General features: G+C 33.5%; 1 protein-coding gene across 7 annotated transcripts in view; it reads right to left on the bottom strand.

Annotated features, from left to right (window-relative positions):
• Positions 1–24,193, bottom strand: part of E(bx) (nucleosome-remodeling factor subunit NURF301 E(bx)) — a 121,861-nt gene that overhangs the window by 47,306 nt on the left and 50,362 nt on the right. For 6 of the 7 annotated variants that reach the window (XM_071588928.1, XM_071588921.1, XM_071588905.1 and 3 more), the window contains 11 exons: positions 21,801–21,925; positions 18,652–18,741; positions 15,843–15,935; positions 14,850–14,999; positions 10,215–10,410; positions 9,693–9,961; positions 7,816–8,044; positions 7,064–7,305; positions 4,523–4,669; positions 2,816–2,978; positions 1,136–1,268 (listed from right to left, as the gene is read on the bottom strand). In XM_071588928.1, coding sequence (XP_071445029.1) covers positions 1,136–1,268; positions 2,816–2,978; positions 4,523–4,669; positions 7,064–7,305; positions 7,816–8,044; positions 9,693–9,961; positions 10,215–10,410; positions 14,850–14,999; positions 15,843–15,935; positions 18,652–18,741; positions 21,801–21,925 — 1,837 coding nt within the window. The remainder of the gene's footprint in view (positions 1–1,135; positions 1,269–2,815; positions 2,979–4,522; positions 4,670–7,063; positions 7,306–7,815; positions 8,045–9,692; positions 9,962–10,214; positions 10,411–14,849; positions 15,000–15,842; positions 15,936–18,651; positions 18,742–21,800; positions 21,926–24,193) is intronic. The other variant, XM_071588938.1, reaches the window with a different exon arrangement.

Consider the following 24,193-nt stretch of genomic DNA (forward strand, 5'->3'; position numbering starts at 1 on the left):
TGCATTCAGCACCTCAAAACCTCTCCTTATACTGGCTAAAAGAGTTGTCATTGCAAAAAAATGTTCAGTCTCCAAAAAAGATAACTGTCTTCACGACTTTGTTTCAGCACCGGACTTACTTGGGAACTTGGGAATATAATATTGCAAACAGTATGAATTATATTTGATGGACTAATATAACCTCCAATTTTCTTCCACTCTGGATCTGGAGGCTGTCCAATCTACCTCTGCCTCCCTTTGACAGGCAGATGTTTTCAACTCAAGTATTTGCATGCATTCTTATAAGCCATGTTTGCATAGCTTTTTTCTAGTTATAAGGATGTGTAAGTGTAAATAAATTAGCTAGGTAAACAACAAACAATGAAGACACTTATGTGCTTCTATAGAAGTGAAGTCCTAGAGTCTTATTCATTTCTACAGCTTCCGTAATAGATGGGAGTTTGCCAAACATTTTCAGGAGGAGGAGTAATGAACAAAATTTTACAGTGCTCAAGAGACTTAATGTAGAAATGGAAATGTCACATCCTTTGTAATTCAGTGATTGATGGAAATCAGCTTCAATTTGTGAAGTGGATTCCCTCTCCTTCTGAATCACCAAATGCTTGGTGATTCAGAAGGAGAGGGAAGATTCAGTCACAGAACGATCATTCTAATTAGTATTGCAACTTCAGCAATATCATTCCAATGTGATACAACAAAAGTGAGTAATTTTTGGTTTCATGTTGTGGTCCATGATTAGACTTCGTAATATGGAGGTTTTCTACTTTAAGTGTGGCAGCTGGGAGATTTTAGTATGCAATTTACAAGCTATGGGGCTGGGGCCAGCACAAGAGTTCATTATATGAAGGTATGTAAGATACAGGTTTTAATGTAAAGGATTCACTGGAACTGATATCATATATTCAGTTAAGATGTTAATGTGATTAGCCAAAGCTTTTATGAATTGATTCCATTAGGTTTTAATTTATTATAATAAAATAAGACATTAATCAAAAAGTCATTTCTATATTATAGTTAATTATGTATGCATTTAAAATTTCTGAAATATTTAGTTTCTTTTAACTGAATGCATTAATTTTAGGATATATAGTTAATTAAATTTGAAAGAAGATATTAAATATGTTGCTGATATTACCTTTCTCCATACTGTTTTATTTCCCAGAGTTCTAAACGCTCTTCATCAACCCATTCTTCAGTCACTTGAGGTTCAGTACTCTGTGGGCTTTCAGCCCGCTTTCTTTTCCTTAATCCCAACCGGTGAGAGGTAACTTTTGGTGGTAAAGTTATACGGATGTGGAAACAGGATATACACCACCAAGAAAGAAAATAGGGTTGGGAATTTATGTCAGTTGAGTAATATTTTGTTAATGGTCTGAAAAAAAGAATCTAATATGCGTATCCAATTAACATTGTAATTTTCACTCCAGTGCAATTGTCATAAAACCAGTACTTGCAATACTTAAAAATCACTTCCCATTGCAATTTCTTGTTTTCTACTCAATGTTGAATGATGTACCACCACAGTGAGTGCTATATGTGGGTCTTGCCATCATTGCTGTACTTAACATGTAAATTATACGACAACCCATACATCAATACTGGTTTTACCAAAATTTTTGTCACAATTCCCTAATCATTACACTTGGATTCCCGGGTATTACACTAATCTCACACTCAATCATTTCATCCAAAAAATTATAAGTAGTTGCATAGTTTACACTATACTTTTCCCAGAAATTATTATAAAACTGCATTTTTAGGAGGCTGATGTGACAATGGGCAGTGACAATGTTAGCGAGGAAAAGAGTGAAGGTTAAATTGTTGATGATGATATACAACTAAATCTTTGACTATGAAAACATGTTTTCAATTTTGGAGAAATGAGTATATTTTCTCGGTGTGTGCTTTTGTACTTTTCAAGGTATCTTCAAATGATTTCAATTAACTTTCTTTAAAAACTGAATAATGGTGTTTCAGATGCTGCTTCAGACAGTTAATTTTAAAAGATACTAAGAGTAAAGCAAAGTAGAGCTTAAAATGAATATTAAGATACAGGAAATAATGCTTTGTCATAAATCTGGTCACTCGGTCTTTTCTGGGGTTTATGAGTAATCAAAAGTTGGGTAATTTAAGATTTTGGTGAATAGTATAGCAAAAGCACAAACACAATTAAGCCCCCTGAAATATTTTCAAATATACTTTGTCTCCATAAAAATCATGTTTCCATACACAATCAAGGCAACTTTATTACCTATTGCCCTCTGATGGACTTTGAACTCCATTTGCCATACAAAATTTGAATAAGTATTTAGTATTGTAATTTTAAAAATAAAAATATACAAGGAGAGATTTACAATTTAAGAAATTTTCGGTGTTTCTTAGGTGAACATGTGTTTCAACATTTAAAAATGATCAACAGTTGTACTGTATGTTAAAGAGACAGCCAATATGTACAGAAATAATGGCACTAGGGGATTAAATGTGTGTGTGTGTGGGGGGGGGGGGTATAACAGTGAGAGTCAGTGGAGGCTTTAAAGAGACAAGAGTAGGGGGTGATGAAAGGATGGGAGATATAGTCAATGTTATAACAAATGGTGCATTGACTGTAAAAGGATAGCTAATGTAACTTAAACATTTGAATATAATTTTTTTAAATGAAGCCACTTCCTAAAAGTAAATGGCCTATTTGAACTTTTTGGTAATGGGAATTTTCAAGAAAGACCATTTAGACAGTCATGATAATTTATTGTTGCCTGTACTAATATCAGTTGGGAGTATAACATTAGGCTTTCTAAGAACTTTTCGGGCTACTTACCGCGCACTGCCTTAGGCAATTCTAATGGAATGGTGACTTTCCTGCGGAGATACTGAGTTTTCTCAAGGAAAGCACCAACATGTCTGTGGCGCAGCAATTCCGTTGAAGTGATTTCAGTATCGGTTGTAACTTGATGCTTTCCATCACCAGATGGGCCTTTGACCTAAATAAATAAATTTGAAATATGAATAAAACCTGCATTATATAAAATGTGCTATTTCTACATTATTACTTGGGTTCATATTTAAAATCATCTTCCTAGGCGTCACCTGGGTAACCCCAGCAATATTTTTTGGGCAAGCAATTATCACATTGACAAAGAGCTGAAGTAGTGGGCATTTTTTCAAATGTCTCAATTAAAAACTCATTTCAAGTTTACTATGTTCTCTGTGGTGAAAAAAAAATAATCATCAACAAGTGAAAAGTGAATAAAAATGTGAATTTATTATAAAAGAAAAGCTTAGTTGAATAATTCCAACTTTTTTCCGATTTCTCTGACTGCTGGCCACTCTGATGTAATAAGCAATTATGCTTACATACGTCAAGTAGTGGTATATTAAAGAAATTTTTTTATTATTCCTTTATCACTGGATATTTGATAAAAAACTAATAACTTTAATTCATCACATAAATATGATGCGAGTTGTTTTAAATATAAATCATAGTTGCATTAATGATTTCTCATTTTGCTCATTAACTGTTTTCATCACAATATTTATCACTGAATTTTTACAAGTTTTATCATAAGTTTCAACGGTAAGTTAGCAACTAAATAAATGATAACAATACTATATTTTGTAAAAAATGGGGCTTTGTTTAGAACAGTTAGTACAGTAAAATCTTGATGACGCATAAACTGAATATCTGTTTTGCAGACTATATATGCTATTCTCTTTCTAGTATCTCAAAATTTTTAATAATATTACAATATTAATGCCTTGAAACTTCAATGTACCTTTTCTTGAATACAAGTTTGAAATACATGGGCTTCCTTAAAAGTTTTTAATGTCACAAAATAAAATGTTATAAGTATTTAATGCTTTAATGAAAAATTTTGGAATATCCCTACTTTCCCATTGTTGTTACCCTCACATTCATTAGCCCTGAGAATTCCATATTCTCCTATAGGATGAGCAAATAAATAGCTTTACTACAAACAAGTCATTCAACAAAGATGTCATTAACTATTTACACTGCATTATTGCAGCCTGCATTGAATGATCATTATGAATTCATATAAGCAACCCTTTGTCAAATTTGTCCTTTGCTAGTCATTTTTCCTTGACTGCATGACTGGTCAAGTTTTCTGAGGAAATTGCCTTCTAATATTTACTTAACGATAATTTTATCCTGGAAAACTGTAATTCCACCCTCGTAAAAATGGTTGAAAAACAGAACGAATTGTGCTTTCCATTACTAAAAAATGCAAATTGATCACAAGAAATGAAAAATGAGTGTGTCCATATATATCCATTTATTTTATGAAATTATCCACATATTTCAGTTGTCCATATATTTCCTTGATCCCAGCTTCATTGTGCATTCATTAGCTAAAATAATCAAGAGTTTACTGTGTATCTTCCCAGAGTTAATATAAATGATGCAGCACAAAAATTGAACTGACAAATTCATGGGCTAAAAAGTATCAATATGAATTCTTAAGAATAGAATGGGCCTACATAAACTTAGAATCTTTATGCAACAAACCTGCATATCGTCCCAACGAAGACAGGCCCATAATATTTTAAGCTGGAGAGCAGCAGCAGATAATGAAGGTGCACATGATGTTTTAAACAGCCAACATGTCTTGAAAAGAGGTCTAGGGCAAGGGTATGGCCATACCTGAAGATTTGCCTGAAACCAATGCATGCAAATGAAACATTGAGATTTCAGAATTATAAAAAATAGAATTAATTTGAATCATTTATTATGCTCTTGAAGTATGGGTTACATATAAAATGATAGTATCAAACACTCATAAAAAGCAAACTAACTAAATAGTTGACTAAAAAACATCAAAGATATGTTTAAAAAAATGTTATTCCTAAATTACTGAGAAATTCAGCAGTGAGGTGAGCATGGTAATGTCATAGAATGCAAATGGTATTAAATAAAACAATGCAATACTACACATTTGATGACACTCAATTAATTTAAATGGTTACATTGTGAAAAATGCTTGAACTTATTAATGCACCTTTGTGATTTTACATTTTCAAGATAAGAAACAAATGTTAAATAATAAAAAAATTTTTGTTCATATCGCATGTACATATACTAAAATATATAAAAATGTAGTTTTAAATCTGGTAGGGTGGCTGATATTTTATTTTGCTCCTTTTTATAATACAATTATTTATGGGAGATTAAAAACCAATCATTATGCTAGAAAATGACAGATGCAAGGGCATCCAAATTAAACCATTCGGTAAAAGCTGGTTGATTATCCCATAACATTCATTATTTTGCCATTCATATTCTACAAGTGGCACTAACTTAATACATCAAAACAGCGTGGAACCTAACATATAATTATAACAGTTTTGGTGACAATTCTTGACTTTTAAATGAGAAATAGTTTTCTAATTAAGTCTATTACAAAGTGTGGCAGGTTACACACACAGGGTGGTCAAAATTGCAGGACATTATCAGGCTTACCAGAATAAAATTTGTAATATTTCAAGCTTTTTTCTTTAATATATAACAAAAGTTAAGTTCATGAAACCATAATGAAAACTAAGGTGTCATTAAATGGTCTGGATTTTACAGAGAGACAAGTTTTCTATAAAAATAAATGTAATAGCCCTTGTTCATTGAGAAAATTTTATCTATATTATGAGAATCCTTATTTTGCTTAGAAAAAAAACATCTAAGGTAAGGCTTAGACGATTTCCAACAGTATACACAAACACACAAAGGGAGACACATTGGAGAGAAGTGTACTTCATGACAGCACTTCAGAGCTAATTAGCTGAGAAATTAAAACACAATTTCACCCTAATCATACATAACTTCAGGACAGAGTCATTATTAATACACAATTAATTACTTGAATGGCCTTAGACTTTAACATTTCCATTTAGTAAAATTCTGAGGTTAAGCTAGGACAAATGATAGTACATTTTTTCAAAGACTCAGTGTTTATTGAAATAAAATTGGGAAAAAGCACATCCAAATTGAGGAGAAAGGGTTGCACTTTCATTGTACAGTCATTGTTTAATGGTATGAGAAATCTTGTAGAAAAATAAAATACACATCAGTAAAAGCATGAAGAGACTTAATGCATCTCAATAAAACACAGGATTTGTACAAATATTCCATAGCAATCCTACATGAAATGAATAAATGTGTGCTCATCGAAAGCAATGTCTTCCATCAAATATTCCAATTATGATGCAACAATTTCAGAGAGTAAAAACCATTTGCCTTAACCAGGATCCCGGTCAAGGCGAATGATTTTTATTCTCTGAAATTGTTTCATGCACATTTAGCAGATGACTCTGTTAAAAATTACTGTTGCAGCATCTCCTACAGTTCCTTTGAATTTATCCCAATTGTGTTTCCGAATGATTTGGCCTAGTTAAAGTTTCTGAGGTTAAGCATAGCATTAAAAAAGTTTGAAAAACCTTATTAACATGAGGCCACACATATGGTGTCATTCAAGAACAAGAGGCAATAAACACTCAATTCTTGGTATGTCCTTGATGCGTTGCGCAATGTGGGGATATGAGCATTCACAATTCACAAAATAAATTAAAATCATTTCATTTACATGAATCAAGGACCTGATTAAGAGTAAAATTAAGATTCATTTTCCCATACTCACTTTGAAAAATCTTTTCAGCCCATTTACACAACATATTAATAGAATTTTATGCATGCCGATTGTTGAGGATATCAAAGTTTGGACTTTCCTACATGAAACAGGAGAGTATTTATCATCGTATTTACCTAGACACATTGTATGAAAACATGTGCATAATATTCTCACCTTAGGTTACAATGAAAACATGGAAAAATTCCTTAACAAGATGCCGGCCCCAGTGGTGGCAGGATAACATCCTCGCCTTATAACCCAGAGGTCGTGGGTTCGATTCCCACATAGGTGGGTTTTACTCCACATAGGGCTTGGTTGTTTGTGATTGTTTCTATAGTTATATCATAGTTAAAAAAGTCTGATGTTAAGGCCAAAGTGCTGTTTTTGGATCAATGCGAAATAACTAAAAACACTAGAATCATCAACAATACCTTAGCTGCAGAATGGAAACCAGGCACAAAATGACTGCCTCCCTTCCTTGCTAAACGCCTCTGCTCATGCTTTGGCAAAATAAGTACACTCCTTTTCCTTGATGTTAAGTTGCCAGATTTTCTGCCACTCCGGGCCATAAAATTTGATACTAGAGGATATTTTACAGGAACTCTTTTTTTGGCATTTACAGAATTTGCTGGTCGTCCAACAGCAGATGCATTTGATTTTTCAGCTCCATTAACTGGGAAACCAAAATTAATAACCATTAATTTTAATTTGGATGGCAATTTGCAGCTAGAATTGGTAAAATTTAAGTCATTTTTAAAGAATTTATCTATAAGAAGCATGCATGGCATACCTCAACTACACATTAAAGTTAAAAAAATAAGCAACATGAGTTTATCAACATGATGGGTAGAACTAATCACCATAGTTTTACCTCGGTGACTGCCGAAGAGGGAATGAAAAGTCATTTTTATTACAAAGTGTAAAAATAACATGAACTAACAGAAGAGTTCATCTGACAAACAATTATTGCAATAAATTCTTTGGCTACAAAGTGTCTACCTTTTTGAATGCTGATTCTTAAAATGTACTGTTACTTTGTAATTTTCCAAAACACAATTAACTACAATATGATCATGGTCTGAACAGATGACCTCATTTTCAAGCAGCAATACCTGATTATCCACATACAAATATATACCACACTATCAGTACTAATATTATATTAAAGACAGATTATACCAACCTAAAGCCACATTTGTTGTGGTGGTTGTTGGGGTAGTAGTCGAAGTTGTTGTGGCTGTTGTTGTGGCTGGTGATGATGGCAAAGCACTTGCACTCTTATTTGCAGACGATGCCGCAGACGCTGCTTGAGCACCACTCGCAGATGCAGACTGAACAACTACTTTTCTTAGATAAATTTTAGCACGAGTATTGTCTGATGAATAAATTCGTCCATCTGGATTTGGTTCCTCCTGAAACAAAAATAATTACATACCAATATCATTAGCTTCATTAACCAATTCAAATACATAGTATTTTTTCTCATAAGTTCTGGATAAAAAACACAGAAAATAAATGGACACACAATGATTAAAAAGGCTAACAACATTAGATTAGATCATAATCTGCTAATATGAGAGCATATTTAAAAAAAAATTTAGAATGGAGTAAATGACATTGCAACAGGAAAAACCTACAAATTAACTTTACATAAATTATAATAAAACAAGGCACATAAATAGCTAGAGAACAAAATCATGAATCAGAACAGGCTGAGAATGTAATCTATTACTGCAAATACTAATAATTTTTCTTTTAATATAAACTTTGTAAACAATTTACAAATTTTTCATTTCAAGGATAATGTTGTCTGGTAGCATTTATTATAATGTTTCTGGCGCAAAATAACCCAATATCATCTGCTGAACACAATGATAATAAAAATAATTTGTATCAATAGTAAACAAACATTATAACTAACGAACTCATAAAATACATTAGAATTAGACTCAATTTTTCAATCGCTTCCATTCACCAGATGTACATTACACAATCTGGGTACTTCAACATGTTCAGTCTGCTTATCTAAAATACCCAAAAAATGAAGACAGAAAAATTGAAATAAAACATTGAGTTCATTTTGTTGTCTAGTACTATGCTTTCGAGAGATAGTCTCATGTCATAGTAATGCCCATCCACCACATTCTGAGGACACTATCCAGTGAGTTTTTCATTAGAAATGATATTATAAACAGCCCTTTTTCATCTCTTAAAGTAAATACAGTGGGCATTATTTGAATTAAGATCCTCTTCATACTGGGCTTCAGACTTGGGCAACATATCCAAACATGCATTTCCTCAGATCCAAGTTGATCAGTCATCAGATCTTATCAAACTATTTTTAGGTGTCACCAAATAAATTAGCTTTCATTTCATTTAAAAGCTGACTAATGTTGCTGATAAGCTAAAGCAACTATTTAGCAATTTATTCATTTCCTGATCTCTGCAGACAAAATTAATTCAAAAGGATGATATGACCTCCAGAATTTAATCTGAATCAGTTTACTATGGACAATAGTGCTGTGGTCTGACTAAATTGGTAGTCCCACAAACAACAAACTATTCAAAAAAAGAAAATTTTCCGGGAAATCACAAATGGGTAGGCCAAAACAGTGAAAAATGTGCTTGGCCATAATATATAGATGCAATTTAATGACTTTCACTTCCACACAGATGTTGAATCATACATATTAATGAATGACCACTTTGATACAACATTTACACTCTACTATTACAGATTTAATTTAAATTTAAGACATAGGCCAATAAACTTAACTTAGGAGATTACTTTTTATCAGCAATTCTTCTTAGGTGTTAAATAAGGATGCTTGAGTATTTATTATATAACTAATCATGTATAAAAATTTTGTCAAAGTATAATTAATACATTATTTGGTCCCAGAATAATCAGGCAGAGATCACAATTAAAATGATCAAGTATGCTCTTTAAACGTTCAATGTTAGACAACTTCAATTAATGCCTTCAGTTACAACATAAGTTCATATATGTAAAAAAAAGCAATGCATGGAAATGGATCTAGATGCTACACAAAAAAGTACCTTTATTTCACGACGGGCACTGCCTAATCCCCGCCTACGAAGGGAAAGTTGTCGGCGACCTACTTCAGATGGTGGTGAAGTAGTAGGTTTAGGTTCCTCTTTCACCTCTTTCATCTTATTTGTGCAACTGTTTTCAGATGGTGTTGATGTAGATACAACATTAGCATTAGTTGACTCAGGAGCATTAGTTGGTTTATCACTCTTTGAAGAAGTTGGGGTGGCAACTCCCGCAGGAGAAACAGAACACCCCGGTCCAGTTTCCTTGGGGGCTGAAAAAAATGAAATGTTTATTGAGAATTATTCATCTATTGCAAAAATGGTGGTTTCATTTGAAAGGAACCTTACTATTTGCAATAACTCCTTTCATGAGGCTATGCAATAAGTGATTTCACAAAAAAACAAAATTGTATGTTGAAGAAAATACAATGAAATATTAAAAAAGAATTTTAATTCATATTTCATAAGTAAAACTTTATTTCGGCATATTGCAATATAAATAAAGCTTAACAATGAGAAACTTACTTTCTTTATTAAGGGGTTTTACTGCATCTGACTGAATCTTAGCTACATGGTTTGCAGCAGCTTGCTGTCTCTGTTCTGAAGGGTTGATAAATTTAATAAGGCGCATCAGGTCACTTCGCGTGCGAACTCTTTTACGACATAATGGTGAATAGCATGAAGGGGAATATTGAACAGTCTCTGGTGATGGTGGCTCCACCTAAATTAGCAAGAAGGTAAACATTTAAATTTAATTATTCTAACATGATCAATAAAGATTTATTTTTAGCAATATATAGTTGATAAATTTCCACTTTCAATAACCAGCATCTGAGACAATAATGGGTGCCACTGTGGGTGTCTTGCTGTATACAACAAATATTACCATAAATTATCAACAGCAAGACTACCTTTTTTTCTTCAAATTGGTCTCTCAAAGTTTAGAAATCTAAATGCTTCTCACAATGTACTGGCACACCAGTTAAACTGAATTTAAGAGACATGACCACACATGCATAGGAGTATTATTGGATATGTATGTGATCAAATGAAAATAATTATATAATTTAATAGAAAAAATAATACGAGGGTCATCCGGAAAGTAGTACCCGTTCGTGCCGCATGAAGTGCTGACGACGCGAGTAGCCGCTGGACGAGGTCAGATAGCTTCAGTGGCTTGTCTGCCTTCTCTGAGCCAAGTTGCGTGACGCTAGCATTGCCTGTGTTGTTTCTGTGATTGTTTACAATGTTTAAAAAATTGAGAACGCCGCCAGTTGTGAAGTGAGGGTAGTGATTAAATTCCTCAATGCAAGAAACGTTCGCCCATGTGATATTCATCGCCAATTAAAGGAGGTGTATGGAGACAATGTAATGGACGAGTCGTCTGTTCGGCGGTGGTGTCGCTACTTCAACATGGGGAGGGGGAACACACACGACGATGAGCGTTCGGAGAGACCGTCTGTCATTACAGACCAACTGGTGAGCTCAGTTGACGAATTCGTGAGGAACGATCGGCGCGTCACAATTGATGACATCTGTGAGCATTTTCCCAATGTTTCTCGAACAATTGTTCATGAAATTGTTAAACACCATCTGCATTATGCAAAAATTTGTGCAAGATGGGTCCCTCGCGTATCTCAATGAGCTGGCGGCGAAGGACTATGCAGCAGGAATACAGAAACTTGTCACACGTTATGACAAATGCCTTAATTTGCTTGGAGATTATGTTGAGAAGTAGTTTAAAGTATCCTCTTTCAAATAAAATTTTTTATGTTTGTTAATATTTACTTTTGTGTCTTTATTTCACGAACGGGTACTACTTTCCGGATGACCCTCGTAGAAAACAACCCTCAACAAACAATTATCTGGGTAAAGTTGATGGAAATGCAATTTCCATTTCTTCAACATTAATGTGCAAGTTGTACATGTAATGCAGTGATGCTATTTATCAAGGGCCTGCCTCCTCACTTTCAAAAGCAGAATGGCTGGAGAACACAATATTACAAAATGGATTAGGTATCAAGGCCAGAGACCTTGATAGAACTAATGAATATTCCCTTCGGATAGCTACATTTTTGCACATTACAGAGTTTACCTAATGATCATTCATAATTCATACCATCATATGATATTTATAATTTAATATAGTTTGTGACAAGCTATGTGATTTTTCGGGTACCAGATCTTCCTGGGAAACCATAACCAGCACAGGGAAAAGAACTGGCCCCCCTAGCAGTGGCTATAGACATATAGACAAATGTCTATAGCAGTGGCTATAGACATATTTAAAGAATGAATTAGTCCTATATTAATTGAAGAATTGAGTAAATGTAAGCTATCTGCGCAATGGGTACTGCATTTCCTCACTTTGGACCAAAAACTCATTCGAATGAACATTTCCAAGGCCCTGCTGGAGCAGTTTAAGAGAAATGAGTCAGATTTTTTGTATTGATTCATAACTATAGGTGAAACTTAAATCCACCACTACACTACTGAAATGAAAGAACAGTCGGAACAAAGGACTGCAATGGGTAAACCAGCTCTGAAAAAGGCAATGATGGTTCCATTGGCTGGAATATGACGCAAGAGTTTTTAGGGAGTCACGGAATTGTGTAATCCATTATATTCAAAAAAGTAAAACCACAACAGGAGAGTAATGTGCATTACTTGATCAGCTGAAGGCAGAAAATGCAAAAAAATTACATTCGAAGAACAAAGAGCTTTTCCATCAGGACAATGTCCCTGCACACACTTCAGCGGTGATCATTATATCTAAAATTTATGAATTGCACTTGGAATTGGCTTATCCCCAGCAACATTCACCTATTTCCTAACCTTAAAGTTTCACTTGGAGGACAAAGATTTTCATAGGACGAGGAGGTAATCGGATAAATAGATGTATATTTTGTAGAGAAAGATGCCAAATACTCATCGACCATCATGCTCAAATTATTGAATTTAACACACACACTTTAATAGATAGAAGTGAAAGAAACGCAGATACAGTCTACACACATATATACTCACAGGAAAATATGAATTTAATTAAATGGGAGTTGAAGAGTGCTGACTGGGTTGCAGTGCTAAATGCAAATCTTGTCACGCACAAGTTCAAAGAATTTCAATCAATTATTAAGTACTACTGGGATATTTGTTTCCCATTGAAAAAGCTAGCCACAAAAAATACATCGGTAAATAAAGGATATAACTGGATAACAAATGAGGTTCTGACTGCTAGAAATAGGCTTAGCTACTTAACTACAGCTAGTAAAGTGGATGCTAGTCTGATACTCTTAAGAAATAAACTGAAGTCCGAACACAGGATGCTGCTTTGGAAAGCAAAAAATGGCCATGCCAAACAAATTATTTCAAATTCTACCTATCAAACAAAAGTGTTGTGGTCTGTAGTAAATAATGAAAATGCCAGTAAAATAATAGAGCTTGGAAAAAATAAATGCTTCTCAAAAACAATTGATGGAAAAGAAATCAGCGATCCACAAAATATGGCAAACGAATTCAATAATTTATTCGTAGATATCATTGGCAAAACAATAGCACAGAAAAACATTCTAAATGATAGCATAGAAAAAGTAATGTACATAAGTAAACCAATTTACTTAAATCCCAACACAGAGAATGAGTCAGAAATGTAATCAAGAAACTAAAAACAAAAAATACAGTGAGCATGATGGCATATCAAATTATCTAATTAAACTTTGTCAAGAATCCTTCAGTTCACCTATTACAAATATAGCCAATGAATTGTTTCTGGGCAAATTCCTGAAGAATTAAAAATAATCAAAGTTATTCCACGGCATAAAAAGGGAGCCAAAGACCAACTGAATAATTACAGGCCAATCTCACTAATTTCATGTATTTCAACAATACTTCAAAAATTGATGAAAGAAAGACTTAAAATTCCTCATTAAAAATAAAGTTCTTTCGCAGACAAAATGGTTTCACAAAAAATAAAAGTGTAGAAACTGCATTGAGTAATTATGTTACTAAAATTGCCCCAGCTTTGAGTGATAAAAAGCATGTTATAGGGGTGAATGTGGATCTATCAAAAACCATTGATTCCATAAAATTTAGCTTTTGTTTAACTTAACTAGGACATTATGGTATCAGGGGAGTAGCTCATCTCTGGCTTACATCTTTTTTGGAAAATAAAAAACAGTATGTAGAAATTGTTGGAAAAAATGGTGTTACCTACAAATCAACAATGAAAACTATTAAATATGGTGTTCCACAAGGTTCCGTATTCGGGCCTTCACTTTTCCTGGCGTACGTGAACAACACTGAAAAAGTCACAATCTCTCTAGAGAATAATAACATGGTGCTCTATGCAGATGACATAAGCCTAATAGCAGGTCACACTAAATCATCTCAATTAGAAATAGATATGTATGCTATGGTGAATTCAGTCCCTCAATGGCTGCATGTTAATAATTTGCAACTAAATGCAAGAAAAACAGTTTACTTGGTATTTAGTAATATAGACCTTCAGTCAAATATTTCCATAGAAATAGGAAACCAATTGATATCCGAGTTAGAACATACCACCTTATTGGGTTTAGAAATAGACAACAAGTTACGCTGGAGGTTCCAAATGGAAAAATGTAATGCCCCTGCTCACACATTGTTGTTTGTGCGCAAATTTTTGGCCAAAAACAACACACCAACAATGCCGCAGCCACCATATTCTCCAGACCTGGCCCCCAGTAACTTTTTCTTGTTCCCAAAACTGAAGAGGCCCATGAATGGAGATCCCTGCGCTACGATAGACGAGATAAAAACTGCATCGAAGGAGGAGCTGAACAGGATCACAAAAGTTGATTTCTTGAAGTGCTTCGAGGATTGGAAAAAACGGCACAAGTGTATAATATCTAATGGGGATTACTTTGAAGGGGAAAAAATAGATATTCATGAATAAATAAATAATTTTTGAAAAAACACCAAAGTTGTGACTTTTTGAACAGACCTCATATATGGGTAAGATTGTTATAATGAAAATTATTTGTATTAGATAGAATGATACGAATTATTTCTTTCATTTACAGCATGAAGTCCACTTCTATTATGGCAAATATACTTTTAACTTCTATTTTTAGTTTCTGAAATCCATTCCATTTCCAGTGTCAACAAAAATACCAGTCCTACCTGGCAATAAGTAGAGTAACACGGATTAATTTTAGCCATCTCATTCATCTTGCTTAGCTGACTCTTTAAAGTAACAACTCGACGAGCAATTTGAGCAAGCACTTCTTTTGAAAGACCCCCAGGAAGCGCTCTTTGTACTGCAACTGGCTGCTGTAACAGAATGGTAGAAAAGTCAGGACAGATAGACATGAAAGGTAGTAACCTTACTCAAAAATGACCATGAAATTTCCCTAAGGAAATTATACAGTAAATCAATATAATGTTCACAAGCAATGGAGAGAGTGATGAAACATTCTTAAGAATTAATGGCACACAATGCCATGCTGAACAGTGAAAAATTTGAGATCAACATGTATTCCAAATTGAACTTAACTTCAACCAATGTAATTTTATTCATAGAGAATGGAGATTATTTGCATTTCATAATATTATTTTCTTAACAATCAAAGAGTTACATGCCACATTATCAATCAACAATATAAATCAACAAAGTACACATTTATTGTCATACAGACAGCAAAATAAGCAATGGTATATCTGATGAGATCATATATTTCGTATGCCTAATGTATAATGAATTTTATGCACAAACAACTTTTTCCTGCACAGTGAAAATGAAAATAACAATTTTATTGAAATGCTTTTCCAGTTTTCATGTGATCAATTAAAACACACAACATTTAACAGTATTTACTTCCCCACGACTCTCCTTTACCTTACTATTATATTCTTCCAAATAATGATAAACACTTGTAAATTGGGATTTGGTTTTCCATTAATGATGAAGGTGATATTTCTCCTGTTGTGAAGATGTGCTTTGATATAACTCTTAGTGCCATGCTAGATACTTATTCAGTTGACCTAACATAGTTTCCATTGGAAAAAGCTAACATCAAAAGGCTCCCTCACTAAAACCTTATTCTTTTACTTGGCATATTTCCCATAATAATGACACTGATTAACACAGAAAATATCACACAAGGTGTTACTTACTGTCAGGTCTTTGTCACTTCCTTCTTTTCCTTCAGTGTCAACACTTCCACTTTCTTTCTCCTGTTTAGCCTTTAAAGCAGCCGCTGCTGCAGCCTGAGTTAAAATAATTAAAAAATATTTCATGGCTGCATTAATGCAGAGGATCATATTAAGAATTCAAGGAGTTGATAAAAAATGGTATTGTTCAGTAGTTAACAAAGCAGACTATAACTTCACAATAATTACTAATTTATCATTGATTTTACTTACAGGGAACCAGAAAATGCCAACATTAATTGAATGAAATTAAGCTACATTAAACTTTTTTTTTAATATTACAAAATATCTATTTTTTAACATGGATTAGAATTATTTTTTTTCTGCAGTGAGGGCAAGTAACTGTTATATCTCAGATAAAGATAAATAAATTAGGGATTTTAAAAAGTTTTTTATTCAAGTTTCCTAGTCTTTACTAAATATGCCTTGGAATCAATTTTGGTGAAAAGAATTCCTATTTGAATCAGAATGGGAAAATGAATACCAGCAACAAAAAGGATTGACGAAATTTTGCATATTATGGGTCTTCCAAAAAAAATTCTAGCCCTCTGAAATGTAAAACATGGACGGATGGAATTTACTTTGTAATTTAATTTGAGGAACCCCATGGAGAGTTTCATACACTTTTTTTCACAAACACAAAAACATGAATGCATACCTTCACTTCACTCAATAGCGCAGTTCGACAAAGAAGGACATTTCAAGCTTAATTCAATATTCCAAACTACATAGAGCTAACTTGAAACTAAATACTGTTCCCAATAAGACTTCACTTATATCTGTCATTTAAGAAACAGAAATAGCCTGTATAAACTAAAACAATTTCATAGCACTGTGATTCAAGATTTAAAACCTAATAATTATGAAACAAATGATTTATTTACTTCATAATTCCTCATGCTTCCATAAAGCCATGGCAAGTAAAAAACTAGTAGTTGTTACCATGCACAATATTTGTATTAATTTTGTGTATTTAGTAAAAACAAAAAATATTACATCTTTAAATTTTGAATTGAGATATCAAGCCATTACACAATTTTACAACAGGAGAGATAGTTACTTGTTTCATCTTTTATCTGTCTAGGATTATATTACCACTAAAATCATACCTAATTTAATCAAATGAAAATGTCTTACATTTCAGGTGGCATAAAAAAGAGTAACTAACCTAAAAAGTAATTTTTCAAATGAATATTTATGCAACTTAATAAAAACACACTCAATCATTCAGTTCAATAACATTATCACTATTAAATTCACATAAGGTAGATGCAGTTTTTGGTTAAACCATAATTAAATTACGCAAGAACAAGGTTTGACTTTAATCAAATACCTTCTACAAAGAAATATATGCATATAGGGAGAACTGCACAAGTTAGCATATAAAGTAATATTTAATTATAAAATAAGACGCAAACGTACCATGAATACATTATTTTACATTAAAAACAAACAGTGATGAAATAAAATCTGCAATCCAATGTCTAAAAATATAGATGAGTATGACAAGAAAGGAAAAATAATTTTTAATAGCATTTGATTTTTTTTACATATTACAAGACTAACTCACATCAATTATTACTTAGGGGATGTTCAGTTTGGGTTAAGGAAGGAGAGAGCCACCTGCAATGCCATTAGAGAGGAATATAGAATACAATCAAGACTTATTTGCATATTTTGAAAAGATGTTTGATTGAGTGAATTCGGAAAGCTAATTAATATAATGCAGAAAATAGGAATATATTGGAGGGATAGGAGGCTAATCAGCAACCTGTACATGTCTGAGACTGTTCAGGTGCAAGAGGGAGTCCAGATGGGCAGTGTTAGGAAGAGAAGTAAGGCAAGGTTGTCCATAATAACCTGTGGTGTTTAACGTACACGTGGAGGAATTGATTAAAGAGGCATGGGAAGAACTGTAGGTAGGAATGAAATTTGGACAGGAAATCCATAAAATCAGTTAGGGTTGCTGATGATCAAGCTTCACTTTGTTAGCCTGGCATGGGGCTGCAAACATTGCTGAGGGATTTGGAAATTCAGTCTGATAGATATGGGATAGGAATCAATATAAATAAAATAAAGATTAAGAAATTTTCCAGAAAGAGAAAGGCTAAGCTTAACATTAAAATAGGAAGGCAAAAATAGAGCAGGCAGAACAGTTAACGTATCTTGGAAATGTTTTGGACCAAATTAGTCTAAAAAGTAGTGACATAAAGAGACCAATTTCATTAGGGGAAAGAAGCTTTCACAAGGAGGAAGGAAATGATGGCAGGGATATTGATTAAGGATGTTAAAAAAAGGCTCATTAAAACTTTGATATGGAGGGTAATTATGGACAGCATGGATGCATGGCCGTTAAAGCAGGATGATAGGTGGAAATTAGAGGCTTCTGAAATGTGGGTGAGGAGAAGGATGAAGAGGGTTAAGGGGGTAAAAAAGAAAACAAATGAGGAATTGCTAGGTATTCTGGGAAGAGGGGATTGTTGAGATCAAATCATAGAGAGACAGGAAAAATGGGTACAAAGCATAGTGATTGGCAGTATTAAAGATTGTGATAGAGGGGAGAATGTAATGCAAATAAGGAAGGGGCAGCAATTGGATAGGCATGTTGGATGGAATGAATATAGAGATGAATAGTGGCTTGTTGTAGAGTAGAATGTAGGGCTGTGTTTTGTTGGGATGAATAATATTTTTTGGTGGTTGTATCCATCCAAAACCTACCTTAACCAGTAGATTAACCGATAATAACAATAAGACAAAATCATAAAAAACTTACCCCCTGAGACAAAGCCAGCCTCCGTTCTTCAACTACTTTCAGCTGTGTTCTTCGAACTAACAATTCATCCACCTTACATTTTCGAGCAACCTGAAAAGAGAAAGAGTTTTTTTAAGAAATAAAAATGGGAGGAAGTCAATGCAGAAACACGAAATCCAATTATAAAATTCTGACTCCACACCCAAACAAAATAATTATAAATAATATTAATTTTCTAAGCTATCATTACATTATGCATCAGAGTAGTAGCAAACAAGTGACTTTACCATATAATACAGAATTATAAAATTTTATACAATTCATTTGCAGCCCCACATTACATTAAACAGCATAATTGAAGGTTAATTTCAGCTTTCTGTATCAGTGACAAACTAAATCTGATAATGATCGCTTGGAAAATTTAAACTGCTTCCAAAGGATAATTTAAAATGAAGATAAATTTAATATTATTGGAACATATATTTTTTTAAATAAGTAATGAAGAGTCATTGACACTTTCTTTCAGTTTGGAGCTTAGATTTGGTTTCAATAGATGCATTGAATAGATATGCCATAAGCTACCCACAATAGCAATCTTAAACAAGAGAATCATCTTCAAAGAAATTATCACCTTAGTAAAAGTTCATATGAGGCAGTATAAGAAGTAAATACACGGGTTATTAGACGTTTCATAACATTAAAAATTTCTATGTGATTTCTTTATGATTTTTTTACTTTCAAAACCAAAAGATGACAGTACAAAATTTTGAATAAGCATGTCAATCACAATTTTTCATAATATCATGAAAATGGTAAATTAATGGCATTGGTGATAATGAACAAACTTTTAAATCCCCTTATGATTATTAAGTGGGCCAAACAAAGTTTTTGTGAGCTCTGTGATGGATAACTCCCACAAAACAAAATTCTTAACACCTCGCTTAACGAGCTCCTTGCACAGCAAGTAATTCACATAATGAGCAAAAATATTGGTCCTGAAAATTACTTACTTAACGAGCAACTTTTCAGATTATGAGTGATCAGGAGAGGGGAGTTCTCAGATTCAATGCATACCTGCTACTGCATACTAGTGATTTTTATGTGCAAAATTTAACATAGTTCGAATGGTTTTAAAAATGACCCGAAGAAGAATGGGTTATAAGAAAGCCATAAGAGAATAAAAATAAAAAATTACAGTAGAAATGAAAAGTAAAATCATTGAAAATTGGGAACAAGGTGTGAGCATGGCTGATTTAGTACACATTTCATTAATCAGTGGACATCAAAGATTGGCCTTTTGTTCAATAACACAGACGAGACCAAGGAAGTAGATGCTTCAAATAGAGTAAGAGAACCTACAAAACGGTTACATATTTTCAATAATGTAGAAAAGGTGTTTCTCCGATTGATAAACAAAAAGCAGTTGCAAAATGAAATTCTTAGGTATTTCAATATACAGTGGAATCTCATAATACCAGCAAAATCCATTCTGCGATCTTTCTTGTAAAGTGAAACAATCCTTCAGTGACTGAACTTTTTTCTAGTACCGTCATCCTTTGGATAATTCCCTCTCTAGTATGATGACTTTTTTATGGTAAGATTCAATTCCATGGAAATGCAAGTAAAATTATTTTGCTAGCATGTTGGGAATTCAGTGGATTTTTACACTTTGATATTTTTGTGTTGTCATGCACATTTAGCGGATAACTCGATTAAACATTACTGTTGTGGCATCTCCTGCAGTTTCTTGGTATTTGTTTTAGGTAAAACACCCTAGTGTTTACAGTTGGCTTTAACTTCATGGACTGTGACACATTTCACATGACTAAGAATACCTGCGACATTGTATGCACAGTATTTTGTCACATCTTACTCCTTTAAAGCCCCAAATATTTTGGAGTGTGAGAGGATGCCTGGGTATCTTAACTGGCTAAATCATTCAACCGGATATCAAGTGATATTCCGTTGAATGATTTAGCCAGTTAAGCCAGTGTGATACAAAGTGATAGGTTTCATTCCCAGTCAAAATGAATGATTTTTACAGCCTAAAATTTTTGCATTAAAACGGACACGAAGTGGATGACTTCGCTTAAAGTTACAGTATTGGCATCTCTCACAATTTCTTGGAATTTTTGAGAAGCTTCAGTCACTAGTGGTTGGTAAATGAATGAGTCCTCGGTGCATCCAACGTCAAATATGGAAAAAAGTTGCCCACTAGATATACAGCAAATTCTAAAACATGAATGACCTCGGAAATATTTTGGTATGAGGTTTCATGCTCTGGATGCTAAAATGGGGTTCCAGAAAAGGAATATTCTGCAATTTTTTCATCAGTGTCCAGCCCATTCACCGAATGAATCTACACTTGAGACATTCAAAGTAACAACTTTTTCCAGCAAATTTCAATAGTGAGTTCCAAACACTGCACTTCACTCTCATTTGAAGTGTATTATTGAAGAATGATCGTACAGAATTTCGCACCTCTGCATGATTGTGGTAGTAATAGAAAAGCAATGAAATTAGACGCACTGGCAGCTACACAACATATAATGGGCTTGGAAGCAAATTAAGCATTCTACAATACATAATTGCTTTAGGAAGACAGGATTTCAAGTTGATTTTAATGAAGAAATTCCACTATAAGTTATTTGTGATGATGATGATACTATAGAGTATGACTTCAGTAATTAAAAGCATGTTAAAGTGATAATTCTCCTTTGCTATTTGCATTTTCCTGCATTTTGCATTTTTCAGGAATCCCTAGAAAAGTGTGAATAATAGGATTAACTGTATTTGAATATTTAATATTGCTTTGAAGTTTCCTGATTAGTATACTTCCTGATTAAGGCATTCACTTCTTGTTCACTGCAAAAACCAACTAACCAAGGTTCACTGTAATCCTTTCCATTGATATTTGTCATAAACTTCCTTATGATTGGCATGTTTTTCAATAAGACAAGAAAAGTCTTTCAGACAATTCAATGCCTCAACTTACATTTATCCATAGCACTTTTTAAGGAAACTAAATATAAAAAATACCCAAAATTATTTTCAAATCATACACAAAAACTTCATTAAATTGTAAAAAAGATTAAATATATGTTCAATGACCAAAAAACAATAACCAAAGATTTTTTCACTATATGAAGCCTATGAAAATGAAAACTTACTTTTGGGAACAGTAGGCGTCCTGGTGCTAAAAGGGCACGGCTCACATCAAGATCTTCCAATTTATTAATGGGTGGAAATACCTTTAGCTGGCGTAAGGTACTTGATAACTTGGCACCACTGGATCCTGTATTAAAAGACAGATGATTAATACTTATCATACTAGTAGTAGATTTAGGGGAGGCAACTGACAGCTGAGGTCACTCATACCATTAGGGATGGATGGAAAATGAAGAAGGCCGAAGAGAAACTTGTCAGCATTAGCCTACTCTAAACGAAAGGTGCCAAAGGGTTCACAGCTTAATGCTCTATTCGACGGAAGGTGTACTCACTTCAAGTGCTGTACACTAAGCACCTCAAGTATGGATCGGCGTACCAGCAAAAAAGATCTGCCATCTTCAGGGTTCAAACCCAGGCCCACTCAGTGGGAAGCCAGTATGTTAGCCCCTGCACCATCGCAATCCCCATTATTCTTATTACTTAATATGAGAAAAAATATGATAATTGGTAATACTGTTAAACCTTTGCCCAACAAACTTCTTGGAAAAATGAGTTTTTGGTAAAGCTACAGATTATATTCTACAGAGGCTGACCACTTAAATAATACAGGAAATAACATTTTAACAACAAAAGATTTGTTAGGAAATTTCTTGATTTAAATGTTATCATCAAACTCCAAGGAAAATAATCCCATTCTATTTAGATATAAGATGAAGTGAATAATTAAATCTTGATTATTCCAGATCAAAATTTTAACTGATTGCAACCAAAGTTTCAACATGAAATATTATCAGGGGAATCGGTTAGAAAATTTTTACTTGCAGATTCACACCACTGATGAAAAGGGTTACCATGATGGATGGAGTCAAAGAAAGGAAAACTTTGAACTACATGAAGATGATGCTTTAAGTCAAAACCAGCATCTTTATCAATATAAAATTACACATGAAATAACAATGTTTTATTCATTAAATACATAAAGAATCAATTCAACAAGGATATTCCACCAAATAGCTATATGTTATAATAATTAACTTCCAATTCATCATTATTTATCTATTACAGGACTTTACATTACTAAACCAAGTATCACTGTGATACCATCGAATCCAAACTTAATACATACCAGAACCCCGTTTGAATTCTATTTTTTCCCTTTGAAAAAATTGAAATGGGATTTATCTGTTCTTGCATCCCAAAAACTCAAAAACAAAACAAAAAAAGTTTTAAGAATAATTTTAGAAGTAAATATACTGTATCATTTGTTTAAATATTATCAAGTAATAATTATAATATTACAATGAAAATATAAATTTATTAAATTAAAAATATCAAAACCTGTATTTATCTTAAAAAGGAGTGGTGCTGGTGCACGTGGAAGCTGAAGGAGGAGTAGAGAAATTAATGTTTAGGAAGTCACATCAAATGATCGTATTTTCATCAGTTCTGGAATGGCATTCTTTGCTCGTTTATCTTTTGCCAAGGTACCACTTCTTGGGGCCTTGGAGTCACCGTTTGCAGTGAATCCAAAACTAGAGAACCTACTTTCCAAATTGGTCTGATGTGGAAAACTGCACAATGATGTTATGATTGAAAAAGTTAACATACCAGGCAACAAGGACTTCATCAGGGCACCACTTCTCGATGACTGCCAAAGTTTTTTAACATTACTGAGAAGATTCTTAATTGCAGTACAGGGATCAAGGTTACAGGGATCATGGTTCAAGGATCTCCCGCTTTCTCTCTTGAGAAAAATTACTCTATGACTTGTACCTGCTGGTCAAGCCATTGAAGCTCTCCTGTTGGCAGGTAAGTCCTGTGATAATTCACTAAGTTGCTGAAATTCTCTTTGCTGACTTCCAACCCCATGGACCTGCCCATATTTTATTACAACAGGAATAGTTATTTCTTTGAAGTATCTTGAGGCCACACATTCTGGCAAGAGAAATTTTACCAGGCAGCATTCACTGTCCTCAAATACCCTTCCCTCCATGCTTCCCTTATAATTCTTACTAAATGGAGGTAAAATTGCAATGATTCTTCCAAAACTTCTTGAGGGTCAGTTCCATTTGATTTGTAACTTCAAAATATCTCTGGAACATAGCCTTGGGAGTATAATTTTTTGAAGTTAAATATTTGAGCTGGTCCATGGGCTAGATAAGAAGAGTGATATTGGGGAGTAAGTATTTTATCTAATGGAAGCTATATTTGCCACTAAAATCATCTAATATTGTAGAATGCACACAAGCACTGTGCAGGACTAAGAGAGCCATCATCAGGGGATTTTCCTCCCGCAGATAAGTCTTTACTGAAGAAGTTAACTCCTTGTTTATCGATTCAATAAAAAACTTCCAGGAAATCGATGCTTTCATATTTAATCTCCACATTACTTTTA

The sequence above is a fragment of the Hetaerina americana genome, unplaced genomic scaffold, assembly GCF_022747635.1.
Source record: "Hetaerina americana unplaced genomic scaffold, ioHetAmer1.1.p SCAF_1, whole genome shotgun sequence".
Classification (NCBI taxonomy): domain Eukaryota; kingdom Metazoa; phylum Arthropoda; class Insecta; order Odonata; family Calopterygidae; genus Hetaerina; species Hetaerina americana.